Source organism: Meriones unguiculatus, chromosome 8, assembly GCF_030254825.1.
Source record: "Meriones unguiculatus strain TT.TT164.6M chromosome 8, Bangor_MerUng_6.1, whole genome shotgun sequence".
Classification (NCBI taxonomy): Eukaryota; Metazoa; Chordata; class Mammalia; order Rodentia; family Muridae; genus Meriones; species Meriones unguiculatus.
In genome coordinates, this window is record NC_083356.1 from 17657800 (window position 1) to 17684852 (window position 27053).

General features: G+C 53.1%; 1 protein-coding gene across 3 annotated transcripts in view; it reads left to right on the plus strand.

The window, feature by feature from the left end:
- Positions 1-27053, plus strand: part of Shisal1 (shisa like 1) — a 107103-nt gene that overhangs the window by 16675 nt on the left and 63375 nt on the right. Inside the window, exon 1 of one of the 3 annotated variants that reach the window (XM_021630839.2) lies at positions 26532-26664. The exons of 1 other annotated variant lie outside the window; for it this stretch is intronic. Coding sequence is in view for 1 of the 2 variants with exons in the window: in XM_060388910.1 (XP_060244893.1) it covers positions 26875-26956 (82 nt within the window). In the remaining variant the exon portion in view is untranslated. Of the gene's footprint in view, positions 1-26531; positions 26665-26805; positions 26957-27053 lie in introns of those variants that run through there. One more of the 3 variants, XM_060388910.1, reaches the window with a different exon arrangement.

Below are 27053 nucleotides of genomic sequence, written 5' to 3' on the forward strand. Positions count from 1 at the left end.
ACTTTTAGGCGCCATTTATTCATTTCTAAAGTCGTGCCCCAAGGCCTGCTGGGATTGGGCAAGTGTGTCATGGTCACCACCAGTGGGAAGAGGAGCTTCACAGGGCCCAGTCTTCTCACAGCTGTCTCTCTGTTGTTACAGAGCCGTGCTTCCGTTTCTTGGTAACTTTCGGATGCTTATGGGACGATTGCACACATTCCCCCTTTAGATGCGTTCTTGGGTGTTCTGTGTCTCTCATTCTATTGGAAGAGATTCTATTGTAAGAGATCTAGCCTCTTCCTTGAGTGCCCCACACGGCCCTGATCATTCTATGTGTCCGATGTCAGTCTCCTTGCCAGCTGAAGGGAGCTTGGCCTGATCCTCCTAATGATGCAGTGAGCCAGAGCCAGTCACCATAAGGGAATGAACTGGTTAAAGATATGAGGATTTGATGAACAGTGAGACGTGAGTCTGTGTGTGAGATGTGAGTGCTATAACGAGACGTGAGTCTCCCTGCCCAGGGTGCCCTTCACCCTGACCAGGCTTGAGTGACATAGAGAAGCTGGATGGTCCCCAGGCCCCATACCATCTGTCTCCTAGGCAGCTGGCACTCCTGGACAAAGTAAACTGGGCCACCAAGTCCCAAGCCTATTGCTCTACTCCTCCCTTGGCTTCTGGCTTCCCCCAACCTCCAAGCACTGTGGGCCAAGTCTCCTCCCACTTTTAGGTTGGAGGGACTGAGGCATGGCTGTGTTCATAGCATCCTGAAAGGCTGCCATCACTAGCTGTGACATATGGGGCTGGGGGCTGGGACTAGAGTCACCTGTGGAGTGAGCCCCACAGCAAGAGGGTGTATAAGGACACAGGGGCAGAGATGGCACAGGATACACAGGATGGAGGGAACAGGGAATGTAAGGCCACCCACTGAAGACCCCTTCTCTAGGACCCACTCACAAGTACCATATGGAGGCTTACTAAGGACCTGTGATGGGTTTAGAGGTGGGACCAGAAGAAGGGCTATGTGGGGCCATGTGGGCTGAGACATAGGGCTGGATCCAAGATGCTTGATTCTTCTAAAGTTCCAAAAGTTCTTCATCCACAGCCAAGCTCCTAATTACTTTCGACCATGCCCAGGCCATGGTGATGGACTCCTGTTCATCCCTCAGAGCTTGAATGCTGTCTTCTCTAGAAAGCCTTATTTGGCCTCCACCCATTCCCATCCCCATTCCATCCCTGTCCCATCCCATCCCCATTCCATTCCCATCCCATCCCATCTTCATCCTACCCCATCTCCATCCCATGCCCTTGCCCATGCCCATGCCCATCTCATCCCACTTCAATTCCATTCCCGTCCTCATCCCATCCCCAGCATGGTCATGCTCAAAGCTTCCACTCTTGGAGAGTATGGAAGGAGGGGTCAGGCTGCAGGCAACAGGGGAAGGGGACAGCCATCAGCAGAAGCTGGGTCCATCCAACAACAGCGGGTGTTCATGCCCTGGGTGGGACCCTTAGTCCCTCTCCTCTGATGGTGGCAATGGTACATTTTCTAGAGGCGACCTGGTACACTGAATAGGTCACTTACAGGACTCTGTATCTATCACGAGTGGACAAAGCCTGGGTAAGGGTGGCACCAGGGGCTGCTTACAAAGACTATTTGTTTTAGCTTTAAAAATAGTTCTCTGTCTGTCTGTCTGCCTATCTGTCTGTCTGCCTGTCTCTCTGTCTGTTTTTATAAACAGGGTTTCTGTGTAGCCTTGGCTGTCCTGGAACTTACTCTGTAGAACAGGTTGCCCTCAAACTCAGAAATCCACCTGCCTCAGCATCTGAAGTGCTGGGATTAAAGGCATATACCACCAACACTCAGCTTTATCGTTCTTTTTTTAAAAAAGGAGAGTTTAATTTATGTGCATAAGTGTCTGCCTACATGCATGTCTGTGTACTGTGTGTATGCTTGTTGCCCGCAGAGGGCATAAGATCCCTTATAAAGGCATGAGATCCCTTGGAACTGGAGTTACAGATGGTGAGTCACTGTGTGGGTGCTGGGCATTGAACCCAAGTCTTCTGCAAGAACAGTCAGTGCTTTTAACAACTGAGCCATTGCTCCAGTTCCAACACACTTAGGAAGTATCATCTGGCAACCCCAACCAGGAAAGGGGCAAGAACCACAGGTTGGCTTCTGATGACCTAGGACCTAGGCAGATCTGGCTGCATGCCTTGAAGGCACTGCTGGCTGATGGTCTCGTCTCCCTCAGGAAAGTCCTCCCCACCCCCTCCCAGTGCGGTGCCATGCCTGTTTCTGTGCCTCCAAGCAAAGATCTGGTGAGCCTCTGATTGGCTAAGCTGGTCACATGATCATCACCTCCTCATGGGACATTTCTAGTAGAAAAGACATGTGATGGTGGGTTCCTCAAGATAAACTCATGGCACCAGTCACCTGGAAGACAACTGGAGTCTCTTGTCACAGAAATGCAGACATACCTGTGGGTTAGAACCTATGGCCATTGTCTAGAGCTGTGGGCACAGATGGCCTCATACCTGAGGCTGAAAATGACAACGTTTCATCTTTTTCATGGTGCTGGACACAGAAACCAAGATCAAGGTGCCGACAGAGTTAGTCCCCTCCGAGAGACCCAGGGAGAAGCCTTCCTGTCCCTTCTAGATCCTAGTGGTTGCAATGCCCCCGTGTTGTTGCCATCTTACAGCCCATCCTACTGCCTGCCCCTTCATTGGTTGTGTGTCTCTGCCATGGGCATAGGGCCCCCCCAAGCACAGTACAACGACATTTCGGTGAACCCATCTGCCAAGAGCCTGGTTCCAAGTTCTCAGTTGGCTTTAACTGTCAAAGGAAGACAACGTGGAGTCACTTGAGAAGAATGTCAAAGCTGAGAGACTGTCCAGCTTATACTCGCCTGTGGGTGTGTCTGTGGGGGATTGTCTCAATTGCTAATTGATGTAGGAAAGCAGGCACAGCCCGCTGTGGGTGGAAACATTCCCTAGGCAGGCCATTTTGAACTGTGTAAGAAACCTAGACAGCAGCTCTTCTGTGGTTTCTACCACACTTCTTTGGCTGTGAAACGAGCCCATTGGTTAGAGGTAGTGCTGTGTAGAAAGCAAGCAGGACTGCCTTGACTTCCTGCTTTGACTTCCTTTAATGAGGGCTATGGCTTGGAAGTGAAAGCCACATGAACTGTTTCCTTCCCCTAAGTAGCTTTGGTCATAGTGTTTGTCACAGTAACGGAAAGGAAGTGAGGGCACCAAGCAGGCTCACGCTCCGAGCTCCCGGAAGGTCTTGTGACATGGTCACCTCACACAAGAGCCTTGTGGGTATTCACAAGTGAGCCAAAGGAAGTATGCTGTTGCATGCAACCATCAAGGAACTGTCACACCTTCCTCACAGGGTCCTGCATGGGGCCCCAGATGCCCAGCCAGATGCCCCAGAACCAGAACCAGGTCACTATTCTGAAGGCTACTTTGTGGGATCTTGTACTGACAGTGGTCCTTGCCAGGGACAGCTGCAGTCGCTTCCTGCTCTCAACCAGGAAACTGGCTCCGGATGTTTGAGCATCAACACTTCATTAACGCCGCCCTTGACATCTGGTTTGGATGCTGCTGGGGAAAGTCCTCAAGTGCTTCCAGAGATCAGGGTGTCGGCTAAGGGAGAGCCCAGGAGCCTGGTCACATCCTCCACAAGAAATCTTCAAGGGTTCCCAACTCCCAGGGAAAAAAAAAATCTCAGCGGAATTCACAAAGCTCTCCCAGTCTTATTTGGGCCACACTGAGTGTTTCTCTGCTTCAGTTACACCTCAAGATCCTGCCTCAGGGCCTTTGCACAGGCTTCCGCAGCCCAGCCCTGCCGCCTATCAGCTGGTCCCTGACCACCCTCCGGGTCTCAGCTCTGAGGCTCTTTTCGTGAGCTGCTATGAGCTGCTGTCCCGATGCTGCGTTGCAGTTTGTATGTGCTTGGTTACTGGTGGTGACTGGGTGACTCAGGGAAGGGTTAGGATAGGTGTGGGTGTCTGCATATGAACATGTATGTGTGCACGTGTGCGCCCATGTGTGTACATGTATCTCTGTGTGTGTGTGTGCGTGCGTGTCAACGTATGTGCATGTATGTCAGTGTTTGAGCATGCGTGGCACGTATAGACAGGCATGTGTATGCATGAATGAGTGTGTGCCGGAGCATATGTGTGTCTGTCTGCATGTGTGCACATGTGGGCATCTGTGTGCCTGTGTGGATGCGGGTGTGGGTGTTGAATAGGCATCCCTTCCCTTGTGCAAAGAACCGAAGGGTAGATCAGAGCTACAGCCAGGATTCGGCTTCTTCAAACTGTCATTTATGCCATGAAAAGATGTATTTGCTTCAAAAAGCTTTTGAAGACCAGAGCCTCTTTTCAATGTCCCTGGCTTAGATGGAAAGGCCTGCCATAAAGGCACAGCTTCAGGAAGTGTAGGACACTTGGGTGGTGAGGAAGAAAGAGACACTCTAGGCTAAGATAGCATTGCCAATGCTGAGGGCCAGTCCCAGGGCTGGGTTTGTCTCAGCTGCCTTCCTGGGGAAGCTGGGGAGGGGACTGCCCCTCCCTCTCCCCATCACTGACTGACATAGCCCTTCTGTGTAGCAGGCTGTGGCAGCGAGTGGTTACTGTGGGCACAGGACACGTTGCCAGCCCACAGAGGGTCACCAGCTCCTGTCCTTGCTATATCTTCTCATGCAGGGAGACCCAGTCCTCCAAAGGCTCTGCCCCACAACCTAGTCGCCTTCCCCACAGCAGCCTAGGGGTGTGAGGGCCTCCACAGGTAAACGTGGATATCGCAGGCGCTCGAGCCAGACATCTGCTTGTCCTCTTTTGCTCCCAGGAGACATCTTTTCCTGGAATCCTCACCATGGCCTCAGGGAGACAGCAAGAACTGACTGAGGACTGCTTCTCTTCCCTCCGCTTTTCTCGGTGACCTTCCCTACTGGCCCCTGGTGGCCATTGTCCCCCTTATCTGGGACCTGCTGGCATTTTCCAAATCCACACTGGTTAAAGACTGGGCAGAGCTCCTTGGTCTAGAGGCTTCTAGCACAGCATGGCTCCTGGCCACCAGGGCACATGTGTCTTGAGTAGTTTGTTGCCTGCGCCTTCTTACCTGGCTCCCAGAACTTGCTTCAGATGTGGTCAAACACAGCCAGGCCTTCCTCTAGCCTCACCGTGGTTTAGCTGCACAGTTTACTGAGCCCAGTCCCTGTCACAGCCCATGCTGCTGACCACCCCGGGTAGCCAGCCACTGAATGTGATTTCTGACTGAGCCGCAGCAGGCAGAGAACCTGGGAGGGCCAGTCATGCAGGATGGCTCATCTGGATGAAGAAGCCATCTCAAATCTCTCCCCCTCCCCCCCCCCCAGCTTACCTGGTAACACCGTGTCCTTCCCGGAGTGTGAGAGTTAGCCACACTGCAGCACAGGTCTCAAGACAAAGACACCTTCCCACACTGGACCTGGCACCAGTGATGAAGAGGTTCACGGGCATCTGAAGGCTTTGGCTAGTGTGAGAGCAAGGAAAAACTCCTTGGTTTCCAGACCTAGCTTGGCCCAGGGAGCCTGGGCTGGAGGTGGGTGTCCTGAGAGTGTCCTTGCCTCTGCTATGGCACTTGGCTTTGGCTTCCTTTGCTGACCATAGAGGCCGTTTCCCAATACCCAAAGCTCCTGTCTCCTCAGGGCTAAGTGAGTCCCCAGCAGCAGGAAATGGGGTACAGGTGGTCCAGTCACACTGATCCCATCTTGCGTGTGACAGGAGGAAGAGGGGTGGAGATGATGGACAGGAGGCAGGCCTGAGGCTTTGACCTTTACATGTGAAATGGGAGGTTTGAGTCAGGGCGACGGCCTCTTCCTGTACTCTGCTCCATCTCTGGGTCGCTCAGAGCCAGCTGGTTCCAGCCCCGACTCCAGCCTCGTCAGACTAAGAGCCAGGGCGGGATTCCCGGAATGCCCTGGGAAGACTCTGGGTACCATCCAGGCCACACCATCAGCCGGATGGAATCTCTCTCATTCACAGGGAACCCTTCGTTTACCCGCCAGCATCCCAAAGCCAGCGGGCGAGGCTCTTTCCTTCTGGAGAGCTGGAAGCCATCAGGGCCAGGGCTGTCCTGGGCAGAGGGACAGGGTACGAACACTGTGACCTCATGGCTTGGATGGGAGCCTGGCTGGCCCTCAGGGCACTTGGACTTGCTAATACGCAGATAGTACCACTGGAGGTTCCTTGAGCCAACTCTGGGACTCCTTTCGAAGGAGCTGAAAGCCATTGTATTTGGAAGTCCAAGCCTGCTTTTGTCACTCATACGCTGTGTTCCCAGCTCCCACGTCAAGGCAGACTTTCACGGCTACTGCCATCTCTGCTTCAAAGTCTGACACTCACACAAATGGACATCCGTTTCCATTTAGTACCAGTTTCTGACAGGTTCCCCCCACCCCAGCACCCTGAGGAGGCTCTGGTGGGGACAGACGGAGGCCCACTTGGAGGGTGAGGCTAAGGAACTCGCATAGGCCCTTAGCCATTCAGCATCAGAGCCACACGCTCACTCAGTCACGCAGCAGCCGGGTGCCGAGAGCCAGGAAATGCTGGGCTCCTAACGTCCAGGTTCTGGCTGTTTGAGGCGAATGCCTTGGGTGGGCCACTTGCCCCTCTGGACTCCATCTGTGAATCTGTAAAATGGGCACAGCGGGCACTGGATATGAGTTAACATGTATTACATTGTAGCACAATGTTTGTCTTCCGGTTGGTTTCCACCATGGGGACAGAGACATGGGGTGGGGAGAGGGTCACTGCTCGTGCCCTCACACTGCCCAGGACACTGGCAGACAAAGCCATGGCCAGTTCAGAGGACAGTGTGAGCCTGGATGGGGTGGGGGTGGTCTCACTGGGGACATTGTGCTGAACGCTCTTGTCTGTCTGTTGTCTGTCTGCTGTGGTGGTGTTTGAGAAAGAAGACAGCTCCCAAAGCCCACCACCCCCTCTTGGCCAGCATGCCAATGTGAGGTTCGCCCTGCTTCGTGCCTAGATTAAATCTGTTTCCCTGGCTCAGTGAATTAACCCCAGCACCGAGGCTAACTGCTGTGTGCTCCAGGGTGTATTTTTCAGCCTGGAGAGTAAAGCTGGGATAAAAATATCCACCATCCTCAAGTGATTAAAAAAAAAAAAATACAGAAGATAAACGGTAAGTTAGGGCCTAGCAGTAAGCACTCTGGGTTCCCGCCTCTCACCCTGAAGTGTAGCGTGTAGATCCTCCAAGTTTGAGCCGGTGCAAAGGGCGTCCATGTGCCCCCAGAGGTTTTGTGATCAAGACAATGTCAACATGGACAGCTGTATGCCTCCAGCTACTTCTAGTTTCTGCATTTCTGGGAATAGACCCCAGGGCCTCACACATGCTAGGCATGCTTCCGTTGCTCAGTGGCATCCCATCCTGGAATCTCAAACGGTGAGGGGACCTGACTGATGTCAGCGAGCTCTCTCCCCTGGCAATTGCCAGAGGCTCTGATGGTCCGACCATTCTCTTCCCTTCACCACTGTGGTACCCAATTATCCGCCACCACAAACACCCAAGTCTGCGTGCGTGATTAAATGACAGACAGATTGCACTACCTTATTCTGCAGGCCCCAAGTCCAAGGTTAAGACATGGCCAGGAACCCCTGTCCTTTACTGTAGAGAGTGCCTTGTCCCTGTCCTCATGAGGTTGTCTGTGTTGGTTGGTGTCCGACTCCTTCCTGTAAGGACCCGGTCCATACTAACTACCTCTTTCTGACTCATCTCTCCGACCCTGTCTCCAACATGGTCACAGCCTCAGGAGCTGGGGGCTGAATTTCACTGATGGGAGCACACAGCGTGGTCCCGGCCACAGGGTTCGTCAGGATTCTAGAGCTTATGGAGCACCAGTTTTGGAAGTCCCAACAGTGTCTCCCAGTGAGACTCATAACTGCACCATCAGGCCTGCTGTCTCGCCAGATGCTGAAGCACGGCCAGACCCAAAGACTGTCATCTCTCTACCAAGAACCACAGCTTCCCAGGCCACCTGCAGTGGCCATGACAGGGACATACTGGTTGCAGGTAGCATGGGGAAACTGGCACACTTCTCTCAGCAGCAGCAGAGAGCTGCTGGGAGCTGTCGGCTAAATCTGTGGGTGACACAGTGCTGGTTTCCAGCCTCGAGAGGTACACGAAGTCCTTGACATGGCAGGGTGGCTAGCCATGCTGGACACCAAAGATGACTAAGAACCAGAGTCAGATTCTAGTTTGGCCCCACACTGGCTCTGCCGGAAGCCCTCACGGAATACAAAGAAGATGGTGCCTTCCCCAGAGAAAGCGCCACCTCCCCCCCTCCCCGACACACACACACACATTGCTCTCCCTGTCCCTTCTTCAGCAGCCGGATGGAGCCACTTGCCACACCACCAGAAATATGCATCAGGGACATGTCTTGGCTGGAAGGAGACACGCCGTGCTGGCCCCGGCCCTGAATTCCTCCACTTTTGGTCCCCAGGCCCTGCCAGCTGTCACCAGCCCAAGCCAGTGCAGGGCACGAAGCCGCGGTAATGAAGAATGCGTGCCCGCCTCCCGCTGAGAATTCTCTCTCCCGGCTGTATTGCATGTGGTGGGCTGAACAGGCAATTTGCAAAACCCTGAGCTACTGGGCAGAGGACGACCGGCAGGGGACAAATGACAGAGTCCCTCTGCGTGTACAAGGTGCTCCTAGCCACCCATTTAGGCTGTCCAAATCCCGTGTCACAGGATCAACTCAACAGCCCAGGCTCTGCCCCAGAAAGGGACTGAGTGGGGTTTATGCCTAGGGGACTGCAACATTTGGAGGGTAATCAAATATGTTCCAGCAAATGCCATTTCTCACACTTCCTCTACTTTGCAGGTCCCAGCTTCTCCCTTCGTGGCCTGAGTTGTTCTTTCTCAGCCCACAGCAGCCCCTGCTGGAAACAGGAAAGCCCCTCCCTGTTGCGTCCCAAAGCTTAGTGTCCTCTGAACTCTTCTCCTTCAGAGGAAACTTGGGCAGCCACCTTCCCACACTGGCTCAGCCTCTTTCTCCATAGAACTATCACGGACTAGTGAGCATGGTCTTACCAAAGGGTCATAGAAAGATGAATGGGAAGTAGGAGGAAATGGCTTTCTACCGTGGAAATGTCAACGGATGTCACCGCCAGCTCACCCTGGCTCTTTGCATAAACTCGTAGGCAGCCCGCATAAGAGGGACTTAATATGTCAGTCAGGCTTGCCCAACATGAACCTGTGAGGTAAGCTAATGCCTCACGATCATCAAGTCATCATCTGCGCCAGGCTAAGGCCATGCAAACCTCACGGCAACCCCGAGGAACAGGTGTCCTGATTACCTGTTTGAGGAACACGAAATTGGAACCGGGCCAACGTTGTGTTTCCCCTGCCTGGACCTAGCAGAGGTGGATGGGCCTCTGTAGTCACAAGGCCCCTGACTGTTGGCCTCACTAGAGACTCTGGAATAGCAGGTGGAGGCCGTGTCCCCACCCCCACCCCAGACAAATCACTTGTATTTTTTCCTCCCTGTAGGACCGGCACATGGCTACCTGACCCAAACATCTATGTTCTGCTAGCGGGAAGCAGGGGATAGCTGCCCGAGGGTGGCCAGCCCACCACCCACCCACCCACCTGCAAAGCGCTCTCAGATATAGGTGAGGGTCACCCCTCTGATGTCGTGGGGGAACCAACCCCAAGTCCACTGCCTTCCCCCAGGGCTAGCTCCCTCCCCCTCCCCATCCCAGGGCTAAGTCATCATCTATACCCAGACTTAACTGCGTCAGGACCCAAAGTTCTGGGTCCCAGCATTGTCAGGTCCTCAGGATGACCTTCATCATCCTCCCCCTTCACTGTATCTACGATACTGCTGAGCCTTGACAAGTGTGTGGAGGTCTTGGCAGAGCCACACTCTGCCAGATTAAGCACCCGAATTAAGTGGTTAAGCACCCCTCCTTCCCCCTGAGACTGACCCAACCTCCAGCAGCCGCCCTGTGTCCTCTAGGAGGCTACACCTGGCCGCTTAGAGCCCTGCTCATCAGCTCAGCTCTGGGGACCCCCATATTCAGTCAGCGTCTGAGTCCTCATCCCCTCAGCAGGGATGTTGAAGGACAGCTCCACAACAGCTCATCCACTTATCTCCCCAATCCTGGATCTACTTGCTGCTTGCCCTGGGGTTGGCCTTGAACTCCTGTTCCTCCTTCTTCTACTTTAACCAGCACCTGGTGCAATCTCTCTTCCTTGGACACACCCTGAGTCTCCAGCAGCCTGGGCCTTTCATGAAAAGTCCCTGAAACTAGTCCACAATTAGGTTTACCTGGTTCCTGACAGTATTAGTCTGTTTTCTCTTACTACAGTAAAACGCCAAAGGCAGATTGTTTTACAAAGAAAAAAAAGGGGGGAAGGGTAGAATTTAGGTTACTATCTTGGATGCTGAAAGTCCAAACAGCATAAGGCTGTGTCTAGCAAAGGTTATGAGGTGGGAGTGGGTATAGGAAAGGAAGAGAGAGGAAACCAGTGTGGCTGGGATCAGGCTTAAGAGATCCCATAAAAGTGACCTTACTCTGGGTAAGGACATACTCCCTCTCCTTGTGACCTAACGCCCTCCCACTGGGCCCAGCCTCTTAAAGATCCCGTCACCACTTACACACTCACCCACACTAGAGACCAACCTCTGAACATTTAAGCCTCATGGGCACACACTCAAGCCACGCCCAGGCCTCTAAAGCTCCTGAGTGGGCTCAGCCCCTGTGCCTTCATTGCCTTTTGTAAAATCGTGGTGGAATGAAGAAACCACATGCAAAGCCCAGAGCCCAGAGCCAGGCCAGGAGCGGGCCTTGGCAAGCTTGTTTCTTTTTCTTTCTCTAGCTCCTGTTTACACAAAGCCTTAAACCTGCCAGCAAAGAGAGACTGTGTGTCGCTGGGGGATTCTGTCTTCAATGGGGAAAGCAAAATCCCAGGTGGCATCTCTCAGAGCTGGCCACATCTGCCAGCTTCCCCATTTAGCCCTCCCTTTCAGCCAACAAAAGGACTGGTGGGTGGCCAGCCTTGTTCATCAGGGTGGGAGGCTGTTGGCGGCAGAGGCTTGGGGCACAGGTCTTCCTGCAGCCCGGCTCTGTCTTTTGTTAGGGAATGTTGAGCAGCTGGTCCGGGGGATTTTTCTTATCCTCGGCTGAGCACGCAGCTCTGGGTTCCGACTGTGAAGTCAGCACAGCCAGTCTAATCTAACCTTGCCTGAGCGTCTCACAGGTGACACGTGTCCTCACGTGGGCTGACTTTCAGAGCAGGGTCTAGGGAGACTGAGGCTCAAGCCGTGTGTCTGATCTCTGAGTCTTTTTCCCAGGGGAGAAAGGTGAATTCCCCAGGGGGCTTGGGGAATTTCTGGGTTTTGTCTGTCGTGAAACCACCATGACCACCTGACCCATGGCACTTTCTTGGAGAGTTTGGCCTCCCTTAGGCTGGGTCAGGTTTCTCCTGGGCCTTCAAAGCCCTGATCCTCTGAGCTGCCTCTGGGCGTGACTCTCTGAGGCTGGTGTCAATGAGCTGGCATGGGGGCAGTAGACATGGATACGAACATGTCTGTTCACCGTGTCCTGCATGGCTTCACACTCGACCTGACTGGGGAGGTAAGGACACGCATAAAGGACAGCTACACAGACACGTGTACAGAAAAGCTGGGGCCAGATGGGCTGTGCACACGCTGATGGAGCAGCATTAACACAACAACCTGGAACCCAGTACATTTAGTAAGTACAGTATGGGAGGTCTCTGTAGGAAGTCTCTGAAGGTGAGAAGTCTCAGGTTACATTCACCTAGCTCCCAGATTTCGCCTAGATTTCTTCTCCTAGGTTTCAGTTGCTAGGTTTTTGTCCCCCCCCCACACACACAGTCAACATTTGCGCTTGGATCAGAGGAAGGCTTTGCCATCCCGCTGAGCCCGACCCACGGGGAAGGCTTTGCCATTCCCACGGGTCTGATTCGGTTGTAGACATGGCTGTCAACAAAACACGTTTACTCAAGACTTCCTCTGCTCTTTACACATCCACCCTAGGCTCCCTGGGCTTGCTCCCCACACGTGTCGGAAGTGCACAGAGAGCTGCCTGGACAGGGTAGGGCCGAGAGTCGATGATTGGGGTATGGCATGGTGATGCCATCAGCTCCTCAAGGCTTCGGACTGAAGAGTGTGCAACACAGCATCCACAATCAATGATCAGGGCGAGGGCAGCTGAACTTCCTTTCGTGGTGTGGGGAAAGCAGCCATCTCGGCTTCCTTCAGCGTCTGCCCTTGCCCTCCTGGTCCTATAGACCCACTACCCTTGTCATCGCATTCATGCATAGATTTCCTAGCATCCCCTTTCCTGTGTCCAAAGAGAGACAATCCCCGGCTACTCCCTGACAACGCAGGACTCTTTCTATACAAAGTCACATCCGAAGCCCAGAGCTTGGACTTTGCCTATGAATCTAGAGACAATGCAGCTCCTAGCAGCAGCATGCAGGTGTTGCAGGAAAACAACTGCAGACCTGGGAATCTGGCTGGTCTTGTAGGGATATTTACCAGAGAAAACTAAAAGGACATGGGTTTAAGTCAATAGAAAGTCTTCACTAGCGGGCCAATGACTACACTGGGTGTTTGGGATCCCAGTGTAGCCCCAAGCCTTTCTCAGGGTGAGCTTTTAAGCACAAAGCCATATCCTGGGTTGGCATACTTCAGTTAACAACAGCTAGCCAGGAGCAGAACTACAGAAGCTAAAAGGCAAGGTTAGTCCAGTTAGAGACTTGTCCAGAACTATGGACTTGGATGGAGTAGGACTTTGTTTTAGTTTCCACAGGTGGCTCTGTCTATGTGTTGAGTTTTAAGGTCTGGATGGTACTTCCATCATGGAGTCAGTTGTGCTAAGTTCCTGGGGCCTGTTACAGTTAGGCAAATTACCACGTGTAACTAGCTATAGTCCAGGTAAAGGAGAGGCTATGGGACACTGAGGCCGCTGGATCACGTCGAGAAACCTGTGCTTGCCAGGCAAAGCACTATCTCAGAATCCCTTCACAGGGCAATGGCTTTACCTACACCTCACTCCCTCAATCCAGAAACTAGGGGAGCGCTCCTCGTTCCTAAGTCCTTCTGCCTCCACTTCCACAAATCTGGAATCTGGTCTCTCTCTGTAAGTGTGTAAGTCGGGGTGGGGTGGGGAGAGGATGGAGGATGAGAGGAGGAGAGAGAAGTATGGGGTGTACGTATGTCAGAGGCGCTCTCCTAAGAAGAGCAGAGCAGTTAGTACAAAGGTCCTGAGGCAGCACAGTGCTTAGCTGAAGGTCCACAGAGCTGAATACAGGAGACCCAGCGTGGGTGTCACTCTGGGTCCCGGCCCAGGCCAGGACTTGCTTTCCCTAGAGCCTGATCCCTTCTACTCCCTGCCCCCCATCCCCGTGTCAGGATAAGATCCAAATCCTGATCCCGGGTCATGCTTTAGCCCCGGCTGCTGTTCTCTGTGAGCACTGAGCCTGTCCTACACCGGCAAGAACCAAGTTTCTTGAGTTTCATTATTGAGATCGTTTTATGTAATGATATCATGTAACCCGTGGGCAGAGCGCTGAAGAAAGTCCCAGAAATAATGAAACAAAGCCCACAGCTGCGTGGGAATCAGATCCCCTCTCCAGAGGAACCACAAAGGAGTCTGCAGACTTCCCTTGTGTCCTCCAGCCTCACCTTCACGGCCACCAAGAGTCCCTCCCTCTCCTCCTACTGTGTTACTCTGCGTCGAGATTCATGGGTGCTACTAAATGAACAGAAGAAGCGTGCGGGTGCCGGAGTGAGAGCCGCCTGCCCGGGTTCCACCCAGGTTCCAAAGCCCCAGGCAATTGCTGCCCTCAAAGTGGTACCCGAGGGTGTATCTACTCATCTGGTAGCTTGTCCCTAAGGCTTATGGGAGGCACACAGAGACTCACCAGTGCCTGCCCATTCTGGAGATCAAACCTAGAGCAAAGGGGTGAGTTTGCAACAAAGATAGAAAGCAAGGTGCAGTGGGCAGGGCATTACTCCTCAGGTCAGCATGCAGGAGGGACTCTTCCTGCTTCTGTTTAGGATGCTGACCTGTTCTTTGTTCTGTCCATAGACTCTTCTGACAGATAAACCTATGTCACTGCTGAGCCCCTAGCTAAGCCACAGACACAGCGCTCCAGTAGGGAACAGAGGGGAGCTGTAGGGACTGTTTAGTCTGAATTTGATGCCAATGGGGTTATGCCACCTGAGGGGTCCTGAAATTCTAGGGCAGTCCCTGACCCACACAGAGATGTGTGATGTCCCACACAGAGAACCAGCTGATAATCACCGGCCTCTAGGAGTAGGGAGAATCCTGCCAGGACTGTTTGGGGCTCTTGTTCTGGGACATCCCAAGGGTCCCCCTATTTTCACAGTGAGCAAGGGTTTGCCTCTGTTCTCCAAACATCATCACCAAAGCAGCTGTCCCATGAGGAAGCAGGATGCATCCAGTGAGTGCCAGAAGCTCCTACTGTGTGCCATGTACACACATACTCCCATCTGATACAGGAGAGAAGGCCGGGAGAGGTGCAGAAACCCCTCCGGCGTCACCAGGTCCAACAGTGCCTGAGCTGAGCTTTGCTCTAAGCCTAAGGCTTGGGGAAGCACTTGGTTGTTGGTCCTTCCTGTTTCTGTAAGTAAATATGGGAAGTCAAGGCCAAGCACACAGCTGGAAGGCTGGAAGGCTATGGGGCTAGATGGGGGCAAGTAGGGGCTGCCTTCTCCGGGTCACTTGATTTGGCAGAATCAGAATGGTAGAGAGTCGGCCCTACACAGTGAGGGCAGGTTCTTCTGGGCAGTAGGCTTAAAGTCAGTCCTTCGTAAGTGGCAGAAAGATGTCCTCAACCTACAGAGACTTCGGAAACAGGGATGACAGCCAGGTGCTGGCTCAGCATATTTGAAGGAGGAAATTCTTTCCACCCAGGCACCCCTCCTGTCCCTCAACAGCTGGCAGGGCTTAGAGACATGTGCCCAGAGACACCAGCAGCAGCTGGGCACACTGTGGGGAACTTGATATACAGCAGGAGCGGGCGATGGGACTGCTGTGTCCCAGGCCGGTCTCAGACCTTGAGCTGTAGAAGGAACAAGGTCACCTTCTGTCCCTGAGAGGCAATTGACGTCACTTTGGGATGCTCTGATGGAGGGCTGGGCAGTGGGTTTGCCTTGCTCAAGAACAGAGAGTACCCAAGGCCTAGCAATTGATGCAGGTGAACAGCCTGGGAGAGTGGGGCCCACTAGGCCCTGTGGCTTGTCCCATTTGCTGTCATTTACATAGATCCATGATCCCACTATTTGGTCACCATTCTTCAATAGGTGGCAAGGGCCTGGGCCATGTCTTAGGATAGTCCATACTCACTGAGGTGTCCATCCCCCAGGCATCTTGTAAAAACTTGTCAGATGTACTGTGCATTCCCTGGGAAATCAGGGAAGCTGGGGTTTAATTTTCCAGAAGCCCACCATTTGCTGGGGAAGGCAGACACATCACAGCCCAAAGCGATGGTACGTGGCGTAGACCTATGATGTCAGCTACTCAGGAAAACGGTTGAGATAGAGGATGGCAGGTTTGAGTTCATCCTGGCACACACAGAGAGCCGAAGCCAAGCTGAGGAATTTAGTGAGACCCTGTCTCCAAATAAAAAGTAAAAACAAGGCTGGGGGGTGTGGCTTAGGGTGGAGCACTTTCTTAGTATGTGTGAGATCGTGGCTTCCGGTACTATGATAATAGCAACAAACGCATAGACAGCTACTTCTCTTGCTTAGTCCTCATGACATGGCATGAGCTGACATCATTGCCACCCTCTGTGTGCCTGGAGCCACCCTTAAAGTCACAGAAGAAGCTAAGGCTACTACCAGTTGCAGGCCATAGTCCCTGGGTGGAAGAGAGGTTGTGCTGACTTTTAGATGGTGATGATGGTAGCCATGCCAGGGGCTACCAGGGGTTAAAGGGGTCCTGGGCTCTGGTATGGCTGCATGGTGGTCTAGTCCTCTGGAAGATGCACTTACTAGGTATGTATGGCCTGGGGCAGAACAGAGTAGGGCTTGGGGCAGGGAGGCAGCAAAATGAAGTTGACTGCCTAAGCCCCTTCAGCTGCTGTGGTGGGGAGCATGTAAGAGACAGCTGAGAAGGGTAGGAACAAAATCCAGTTGGAGGGGGTTAAATTGGGGGTATAGACACTCAGAGCTCTGAGAAGTGCAAGGATGAGATGCAAGGCCTAGGCAACTGTCCACTCACCCACTCACCAGCCTCCCTACCCAACCACTCACTTATCTACTCATCCACCCACCCACTCATCCATCCACCCACTCATCCATCTACCCATTCATCCATGCACCCACTCATCCATCCACCCACTCATCCATCCACCCACTCATCCATCCGCCCACTCATCCATCCACCACTCATCCATCCACTCACTCATCCTACCCACCCACTCATCCATCCACCCACTCATCCATCTACCCACCGACCCACCTTTCCATCCATCTATCCATCCATGTGCCCACCCACCTATTCACCAATTCATTCTTCCACCCACCTATCCACCAGTTCATCCATCCATCAATCCACCTACTCATTCATCTACCCACTCATCCATCCACCTACGCATCCATCTATCCACCTACCTTTCCATCCATCCATCCATTCATCCATCCATCCATCCATCCACCTACCCACCTATCCACCAATGTATGTACATCATACATACATACATGCATACACATACATACATACATACACCCACACACCTTTGTATCCACCCACATACCCACCTACTCATCCATCCACCGACATATCCATCTTTCTAATTATCTCCATTTGCTCATTCTTGCACCCTCCCACCCATACACATCACCTTCTAGATACCCACTTGTCATTGTTTCCAAGGCTGGACAGACATGGAAATTTGAATCCACACTGAGGGCTCTCAGCCAGGCCTAATTACTCTAAGGGCAGAAGGGAGCTGAAAAGTACGAGGCCACCGCCAAGTGGACTGGCCAGGCCTGGTAGGTTTTGTGGAGGAGGGAAGTTTTGAGTTTCCATTGTCCCCTGAGCGGATCCAGTGACTTGCGGGAACTCTGTTCCAATACCCTGTGTTATCTTGTTATCTTTCTAGTAGCCCAGAATAGCTCTGGAGCACGGGTTTATAACAATAGCATGGTACCATGATAGTTATGATGGATTCCCCAGCCTACTTGTGGGTTTCTGGGGAGGCCAGAAGGCTGAGCATGTGAAATTCATTACAGCACCTTTATTTAAAAACAAACAAACAAACAAACAAACAAACAAAAAACTTCATGTGTCATTATCTGCTGAAGGGGAGGTCTCTGTATTTGGGGTATGAGGTATGGGGAGACATAACTAAACTTGGGGTTACACTCTGAGGCAGAGGATGAAGGTGTGACACAGTGGCCAGTGTGCTTGCTAATAAACCACCAGCATCAAGTTGCGCAGTAGCCGGATTGTACAGCACAGTGGCTCCGAGGACTGTCACATGTGTGCTCTTTCTCTCGAGAGGAGTCACTGAGCCTGGGTCTGCAAAGCCCAACACACACTGAGCCTGTGACACAGGGAACACTGGAAGCACAGAGTGGAGTCCTCGGGGAACTCCTGATGGTGACATAGAAGCATAGACAGACTCCATGCTTGGGGCTGGGACAGGCCGAAGGCCTAAGGGAGGCAGAGGCCCTAAATGGAGCTTGCGGCAGAAAATGGCTGCAGTGGCCTGGGACTTACAAGGGCTTGAGAGGATGCTTCGAAAGAACCCTGTGCTGGGTCCAGTGGCCTGCAGGACCCATTTCCAGCAAGGCTGAGTAGATACCTTCTGGTAGCTGGAGGGCAGGTACACTACAGGCCTGACCTGAGGGCAGTGGGGACCCAGAGGAGGGTTGCAAGCAGGAGAGTGGCTCTTTGGATTGGGGTTTCATATACAGCTTTGGGCTGTATTTGATTGATAGCTCCGAGGTCAGAGAATGGAGCTGGGGTAGGTGTGCTGACTACCGCACATGTCCACGTGGGAGAGAGTGGGGTATGGGCCAAGCGGCACCTGTGGGTATCAAGGGGAGCACATGGGAGTGGTACCTGAAAGGCGAGAACCGGAAGCCTGAGGAGGAGAGCAGCTTTGCCAGTGAGGCCAACATGCTGGTGATGGGGAGCCTGTCTGATGAGAGTGAGCAAGCCTGTGTCGGCACAGGTGGGTCCCCCCTGCTGCTCCCAGACAAGCCCCCATTCTGCTTCACAAGCCTCCTGCTTGAGCTCCAACTCCAGTTTTGGGAAGGGACCTTGCTGAGGTTCCTCAGCCTTGCTGACACCCACCTGGGGGAAGTCCCAGGCATCCCCGCCCCTCCCCCTGCTTTTCCTGTTGCTTCTGCAGTCTCTCCTGCTAAGCCAGGTTCTGCTGCTGCGGAGCCCTGAAGCTGCCTGAGGCATCTCTCATTGGGACAGTAGGATCCTGGCTTTACAACTACTAGAGTTAATCTTCATTGTCAACTTGACTGGATTAGAAAGGTATGGAAGCACAGTCCTGGGTGTGTCAGTGAGGGTTTCCCAAAGGTTTCAGTGAGGAGGCTGAATGTGGCTGACACCATCACCCTGGCTTGAGTCCTAAAGTGAATGAAAAGGAGGAAGTGAGCTGAGTACCAGCATCCCTCTCCCTTCTGCTTCCTGACTACAGATGTGATGTGACTCTCTGTCCACACTTTTGCCACCACCCTTTCCCCACTATTGCTGAGTGTCCTCTCCTTAAACCATGAGCTAGCTTCTCTTCTTCCTTCCTTCCCTTCCTCCCTCCCTCCCTCCTTTTAACTATTTGGTTACAGTCACAAATAAATTGCCTAAAATATTGGTGCTGGGAAATAGAGCTGGTGCTTTGATAAGCGTGTAGGTCTCAGGGCTTTGGGACTAGTTTTTTTTTGGGGGGGTGGAGCAGTTTGGAGCTACAGGGGACTAAGACCTAGAGAGCACTGTAAGCCGAGCCTAATGGGATCACACAGTTTCAGAGGAGCAGCTGGACTCCATCAGTGCCTGTGTTAGAGCCCATATATTAGGCAAAGAATCCAGCTTCATTCTGTCTGCTTCCTGAGAACTTGGATGAGACTGGACTCAAAAGCAGAGGACAGAGCAGGGGGCTGTGGCACACACCTGTAATCCCAGCACTCAGGGAGGCGGAGGCAGGTGGATCTCTGTGAGTTAGAAATTTGCAGCCTGGTCTGCAAAGTGAGGCCAGGACAGCCAAGGCTACATGAAGAAACCCTGTTTCAAAAAAACATTAATTAATTAATTAATTAATTAATTAAAGGACATATTTGTTAGGTGTGGGAATTTCGAGATAGCAGAGTGGTTACTGCCCAATGCTTCTGTCCAGGTTTGTAGTAACAGAAAGTAACAAGAGGAAGAAAAAGATGTGGAGAAACCTACAAATTGGCAGAGAGGAGAGAATGAGAGAGCTCACTGTGTAGACAAGAAGGCTCAGAAGAAGCAGCTCTAAGTGTTAGAGATTAACACCACCAAAGAGGACTCCCTTGTCTCCACTGGGGATCTGGGAAAGAGGCCCTGAGGTCAAGGCTCCACCAACTAAAGGCTCCAGCAGAAATGCGAGTTCATTTGAGAGGAGAGAGCCTGAGCTGAGGTCGACACCACAGGGACCTCTCCCTAGTCCAGAGTCAGCCTTGAAGATAACAGAGGTCACTGCAGCTGTGGTCCAAACGGGCTGGACTACATCTATAGAGGGCAGCTCAGCCCAGATGTTCTTATAGGCATGAAATTGGCAAAAGTAAAGGGCCTATAAAGACTTCCGTGGAGATTCTAGAAAGCCACTTGGATCAGGGTCAGAGTCCTTGCAAGAAGGGCTGGAGAGGCCATTACATGAAGCTGTGAAGATGAAGCCTAAACTGCGGCAATGATCCCAGGATACTGGGCATGGGACCAGGACCATGGGACAACCACTGAGGAGAGCTGCAGGAGAGGTTGTTGGCGTGCAGGTAATTTCATCCTGAGTCCCAGGTGCCAGGGTTTCATGTTTGCTTCACTGCATCTGAGTCATTTCCGTCTGGTCTCTCCTTGCTGCATCCCCATTTCTCCCTTTTAGAACGAGAACATTCCTTCTATAACACTATTAGAAATATGTAACCATTTTTTTGGATTCATGGGGTTCATGGGTAGGAGATTGCGTGGGTCTCAGAAGAGACTTTGGACTTTTGAACAATGCTTTAAGCTTTTAAAGGCTTTCAGAGGTGGACAAAGTGCATTTTCCATTATGAGGTGGAAGGAAGACTTTATAGGCCAGGGTGGGGTGCTGTACTTTAAAAATGATGTGTTTGTGTCAAGTTTACAAGGCGTGGAGCTTCAACAGCTCATCTTCATCGTCAACTTGACTGGATTTAGAATCACCATGGAAACACACCCCTGAGTTTGTGTCTTGGAGTGTTTCCAGAGAGGTTTCACTAAAGAGGAAGGACCCATCTTGAATGTGAGCTCTACCATTCCCTGCGCTGGGGTTCTGGGCTGAACAAAAAGAAGAGGGAAAGCCGAACACCAGCCTTATCCCTCTCTGCTTCCCACGGGCACAGACTGAGAAGCCTCCTCACGTTCCTTCCTCCAAGCCTTCCCTGTTTGGATGGACTGTGTACCTTCAAACCGTGAGCCACAACCTTTGCTGGCCACTGGCCACAGCAACAAGAAAGGGCTCTAAGTATGCTGTTTGTCATTTTTTGCCTGTCTGTGAGGCAGGGGTGGCAATGATGGCAGCCACTTCGCAGTAGCGCAGTTGACATCCGACTCCCACTTGAGTGGTACCCAATAATGGCACAAAAAGCAGCTGCGGCTATAGCCACAAATAAAATGAGGTCATTTGCTCCCTGGCAGCATCCACCACGCAGGGACGCTCCTATAGTCTGGTGACACTGCAGGCAGTGAGGTCCCTGTGAATCTGTGGTACTCGGGTAGCAAACATGTAGGCAATGGCAGCGTGTAGCTCTGTTCCAGGCACTGGGTGGTGGCTGTGAGTGGCCGGGTTAATCAGCACTGCCTGACTTGGCATTGTTCTTTTGGATCATATGCTCTCTGCTCATGAAGAAGGAGCAGACAGGGGCCAGCTTGCCACTTCCTTGCCAGCCACAGCCTTGCCCTTTCTGTGCTGACTACCACTGACGCCATTGTTTTACCTTACACTTGAGTCACCCTCGTGTAGATTTGCTCACTGTGATCCTGGCTGTCCTACTGTGGGACACTTACACTGTGACATAGTCTCTTAGTGTCCTTGTTCTCAGTGGCATCCCGTCATCAGTGACACATGGCCATATTCTCCCCAACAGTGATGCCATTGCATACCCGGAAGCCCTGCATAGGAGAACTATGCAAGTGAAGCAGCATGCTCTGGGCATGCGCCTTTAGAGGCCTGGGGATGGTGAGGGCCAGCAGCTTCCCCAGGTCCTCCCAAGGCCCTGGTAGATACAGCCACATTCCAGGGTCTCCAGGATAAAGGAATGATGAGTCTACTTTCAAGATGAGATTACTGAGGAGGAAAGCGACTTGTCCCAAGTGACATGCTCCTGGCAGGTGGCAGATTCAGAGGCCTGGGGTTACTTTGTAGCTATCGCGTCTGGAAGGGACATGAAGGCTGCCTGGAGGTTCAGAACAGGGTAGCCTCCAAGAGCAGGGCAAGTCCCCAAGCGGTCCTCCTCAGCCTCCTCACCGGCAGTCAGAGTCTCAGCCCCTCTTAGTCGCAGGTGGGCTGTGATTCTGAGTTCCAGCTTGGCGGGTGGTTCCAGGATGCTCCCATAGTGCTTTGGGGCAGAAGTCAGCCTCACATCTTTAGCTTGGGATTCAGCAGTCAAGGGAGTCTGGGAGCCAGCCATGAATGAGTCTGCCTGCCCAGCTCTTACCCCTGGCATGGCTTAGGTGGAAAGGGCCAGGGAAGGGCATCGCTCCGCCTCTATGGTAGGACTCTGTTTTCCTGTGTACAAACAATGCTGTTGTGATCTATGGCTCAGGCATCGTCTTCAGATCACTAGCTGCGTGACCTTGAGAGAGACCCTTAACCCCTCTGGCCCTCCTTATTCCTGGCATGAATAATTAATATCTTGTTCATGGTGAGCTAGTGGGATTCATGGGAAAACATGTTTTAGCAATCTCTGCACCCTCCCTCCTTTCTTCCTTGCCACATAGTCCCAGGTCAGCATCGGAAGGAAGATCCTGGGTCCCTCTTGGACCTGGGTGGGCCGTGAGTACCTGCCTTAGCTGTGAGGGCCGTGAGCTGTCCTGCTTCACCTCCTTCAGGACTAGGGAAAGTGGTTGTGAGAGCTTCGGTCAGGAGGAAGCAGGCAAGGAGGGCAGGGAGAATCGAGCATTTCCTTGGAGTCCCGGTGTAGGCGACTGGGTCTTTGGCCATTCTTCAGGGCATGCGGCCTGGGAAGTTTCCTGGATCCCTGGGTCAGTTCTTCGACTCTGAGCTCTCAAGTCCTCAAGATGGCACAGACACCCTGCTCACTTCTCTACGTCTGACCTGGTCAGTTGTGTGTGTGTACCTCCTGGGTGAGCGCAGTGAGGGAGCACAGGCTGATGCCGTAGCTGGCTTTCCAAGCTTCTGGGCAGCCTGGCTCCTGTTCCTACAGCCCAGGGAGGCCAGGGCTGTGCTGTGATCAGTGCCTCTAGAAGACACTGGGAAATGTGCAGCTGTGTGCAGCTGGCCTCACCTGCTCACCAAAGCAGATGGGCAGCAGTGGCCAATAGGCTTTGTTTGGGTAGCTTTCACCTCAGGGTCTCTACTTCCTACCAAGAAGCCTTCCGGGCTCTTCCAAGAACTTGTTCCAGCAAAGGACTCTCACGTCCTGTGGATAAGCAAGGCAACAGGAGGCCTCCACTCCTCCAAGCAAAGATCAGAAAGTCCCACGGAATGTCCCGTGGTCTGGCATGTGTCTAAAGATGGGGCTGAGGCCTGATGCTGCCTTACTTCTCCTTGCTTGGGGGAACAAGGACCTCTAGACCCCTTGAGCCCTACATATATTGCTCTATGTGGATTGCACAGTGAGGAATTGAGGTCCAGGGTTAGAACCCCAAAAGCTTGAAGAGGAAGAAGGAAGGGAACTGATGCTTCCTGGAAGGTGGGGGCCGCTCCCTGAAAGAAGTCTGGGAGGGACATGTCACAGCTGGGCAGCCAGCTGGCTCTTGCCCCCTGGGGATGTGCCTCCCCCTCAGCCTTCCCCAGGAGGATTCCAAAGAGAGCAGGGTGGAAAGCCTTATGCCCCCAACTTCTAATTAAATGGCAGTGATTTTGACGTGGCAGGTGATCTTCTCGGGAAGCCTGGCTTTAAATTTAGCTTCCTCCCCAGCCAGCCCTTTGAAAAGGCTGCACTCCACAGAGAGAGCATGAGTCATCGCCAGGCCGGCCCGCCTGCCCGGTGAGCAGTTGCTTTTGCGGGGGAGCAGGCCTCCCGAAGGCTGAGAAATAGTAAATAAGGCCCCGGGATGAGGGTGGTGCTGGGGTGCAGAGCAGGGCTCCCCACTGCAGGTGCCGAGATGGGGTGAGAGCAGCTGCTTGGTCAGCTGTGAAGAAAGCAAGCCCACCTCCCAGCGCAGCTCTGGGTGGGGGAGGGGACTCAGCGCAGACGGATTGATGGCTCCGTAGATGACCAGTGAGCTGCCTCCCTCACCTGCTTCTCCCTGCCCAGAGAGATGCAGATGGGGAAGGAGGCACTCCAGCCCCATTCCTGAGCCTGTGGTGGATTTTTGGGGGTTGGCAAGATGGCCTAATGGGTAAAGGCCTTCTTGCCAAGCCCTGACAAACCTGAGTTTAATACCTGGGATCCACATAGTGGAAGGAGAAAACTGATGCCTGAAAGTTGGCCTCTGACCTCCACGTGTGCGCCATGGCATGTGAGTATTCGAGCACTTGCACGTATGCGCACACACAAAATAAATAAAATGTAATGAAAAGAAGGGAAATGGAGGCTGGGGTGTGGCTCAGCCGGTAAGGTGTGCCGAGCATACATATTTGGAGTCCATTCCCTCAGACTGTGCGTGGTGGTGTGTATCTATAATCGTAGCCTTTGGGGAGTGAAGGCAGGAGGATCAGGAAGCTCAGGGTCACATGACCTTGGGAGTGTGGGTCCAGCCTGGAACACTGAAGGCCCTGTCTAAAAAGTAAGAAAAGAAGGAAGAAAGAAAAGATGAAGAAATTAACAGCTTTGTGTGGGGATGAGTTAAAGAAGCTGAGATGGGAGGTTAACAGGGATGGTTGGGGTAACCCCTGGCATAGGTTGTAGCAACACAGACACCAGGATATTGGGGTCACCTGGCCCTCTCCTTGGGCTCCCAGGGAAATATGGCCTCAGATTATACCTTGATCTAGGGCCAGCAGAACTGTTGACTTTTAAGCTTCAGAACTGCGTGACATGATAGTGACCTAGTGCTTGGTCACTGTTAGAGCAACCACAGGACATTGGGATGCAGAGGAAAGGGAGAGGAAACCTGGCGGAGCTAGGTGAAAGACAATACCTCCTCCCCTCTAAAGGACAAGGAGGCACTGGCAAGGACCAAGGACCCACTAAGCCAACGCTTGCTTGCTGACCTGACAGGTTGATGTGATGCCTGTCATTAATCTTCCCACTGGTCCTGGTGGTCATCCTACTTTACAGATGAGAAAACTGAGGCTCAGGGAGGCTCAGGGGTTTCGTTAAGTGTAGGGACACATGAACAATGGGGTGGGGGCAGATTTGGGCCCTGTACCTGTGGAGGAAGTATGTGTATAGAAAGGGGTGAGGAACCTCGTGTGCCCACGTGTGACTGGCACAGGCTGGCTGCAGAAGTAGGCAAGGGGGTGGAGACAGGGGCCTGGGGGTGTGTCCTGTGGAACTGGGCTGACCAGAGGCCAGGCATCAGTGGTCACTAGCTATAGGAGCCTGTTCGCCATTAATGTTGGAGGCGGGGAGGGGACACCTCCACCCAGAATGCACCAGACACAGATCCCTCTCACCAAGACAGCCTGCCTCACGTGTGTGAACACACACACAGACACGCCATGCCTGGGGATCACACGGGAGTGCCTGACAAAGTGAGATGCCCATTCATTCCACCCCTTGTGTCCCAAGATCTCTTGCCACGTTCATCTTCCCCAACCCCAGATAGCATGAGTATATACCGTGACACTCACCAAACACACACCACACATGTACACACAGAAAGCACGCTACCACAGTCACAACACACACACACAGTGCATGCTATGTCCTGCTCCCTACACACACCACATATAGCCCACATCCCCTATCACACCACATACACGAACACCACACACCGTGCCACATAACGTACATGTAAATGTATATACAGGTGACACACAAACAAACACGTAACACAGACACAACACACACAACATATACTGCACAACTCCCACACCTAACACACACGTATCTGAGGTCACACAGGGATCCCACTCAGCATACCACGGGCTACACTTCCTCCATGCTGCTCTGCTCCCTTGCTGTCTGTCCACAGAGGAGTGTCTCTGCTCTCGGCCTCCACTGCAGAGAGCTTGAGGCCAGGGTCTCAACAGCAGCCAGAGAGCCCAAACCTTACCTCGCCCTGCTCCTGCCAGAACCTGCATTTGCCTCCCTCTGTCTGGTCCCCAAGCCAACACAGAGTAGTCAGAGGCCCCAGAGGGTCCTCCTCTTTGATCTCAGCTGAAGTAGGGTCTTCCTCAACCTCCTCTTTGGAATGTTTGTATCAGCCAGAGGAATAGAGAGTTCCTTTGGTTTGTGTCCATGACCCCGAGTCCTGGGGAACCCTCCCCTTACACCCCGACCCCCTGCAGACACTAAGTAGGCTGTCTCCCCCCCCCCCCCGGCAGCCCACTCCACAGCCTGGCCTCACCCATCCTGTCAGCTTTAGTGCCCTCACTGTTGGCTGAAACCGATCCCATGGGCAGCCCTAGTCTTGGGTGGGTACAGGCTATGTCTGTGAAGGGATCAGGGCACGGATGCTGTGACAGATGGAAACCGAGGCCTTCGCCCTAACAGGCTTGGGTGGGAGAGGGCACTGATCCTCTCCAGCTGGTCTCTTCCTGAGCCCCTTAACCTCGAAAGCAGCACAAGTGCCAGGTAGGTCCCAGCATGCCATGGGGTTCTTTGTAGAGTCTGAAGTGAAGAGGGGGGCTGTAACGGAAGGCTCCCAGGGGGCACCTGGAGAGGAAAGTGAGATGCTTGACTTCAGTGTGAGCCTTGATTCTGCCCCTTGTCAGTTGTGTGGCCCTGAGGTGCTTTCTCAATGTCTCTGAGCCTGGCTGGCTGTCAGCAGAGCGGAAAATTGCTCAGTAACAAGTCAAGGAGGAAGTTCAAGAGTATGATGGGCTCAGCCCAGATTTCCTTGAGTTTCCGTTGAGGTCTCAAAAGTCAAAAGTGACCTCGAAATGTGGGTTGGGCCTGGAGGGGTGGATCTTGGGCGTCTGCCTTTCAGGTGCTCAAGGGTATTTTTTCAGTGATTAGCGAAGAAGCTCCATCCTAGCCGGCCCCTGGGGGGAACGCAGGGGCGGCTACATGCTCCCTGATGGACTTTGTGAGGTTGTCCAGGCAACGGGAAACTACAGGCCCACGGGCTTGAGGCTGGAATCCAGCACCTCCTTGTCCTGCAGGTCAGCGATGAAATGGGGGGGAGGGTTGAAGTCAGAACGAGGGGTGTGCTGGGGTGAGGGCTTAGACCCGGGCCTAGGAGGTCAGGGAAGCAGGGCTTTCCCCAAACAAAGGCAGACCTAGTCTGCCCTGGCCCCTGACTGTCCAGCTCAGGGCTAACAGATCATCCCGGAGCCAGAGGCTGGAAGACCGAACAGAGTGGGTGGGGCAGAATGTCACTGGCTGCCCAGGCAGGGGTCTGTCCACCTGCACGGAGAATCCCTGAGGGCAAATTGCTGTTGTCTTTCGGAGCAGGTACCAGACTGGGGGGGGGGGGGCGGGGGAGAAGATGGGGGAATTGAGGAGAAGCCCCTGGTGGAAGAAGAGGTTAGGGAAGAGGGAAAGGAGAAGA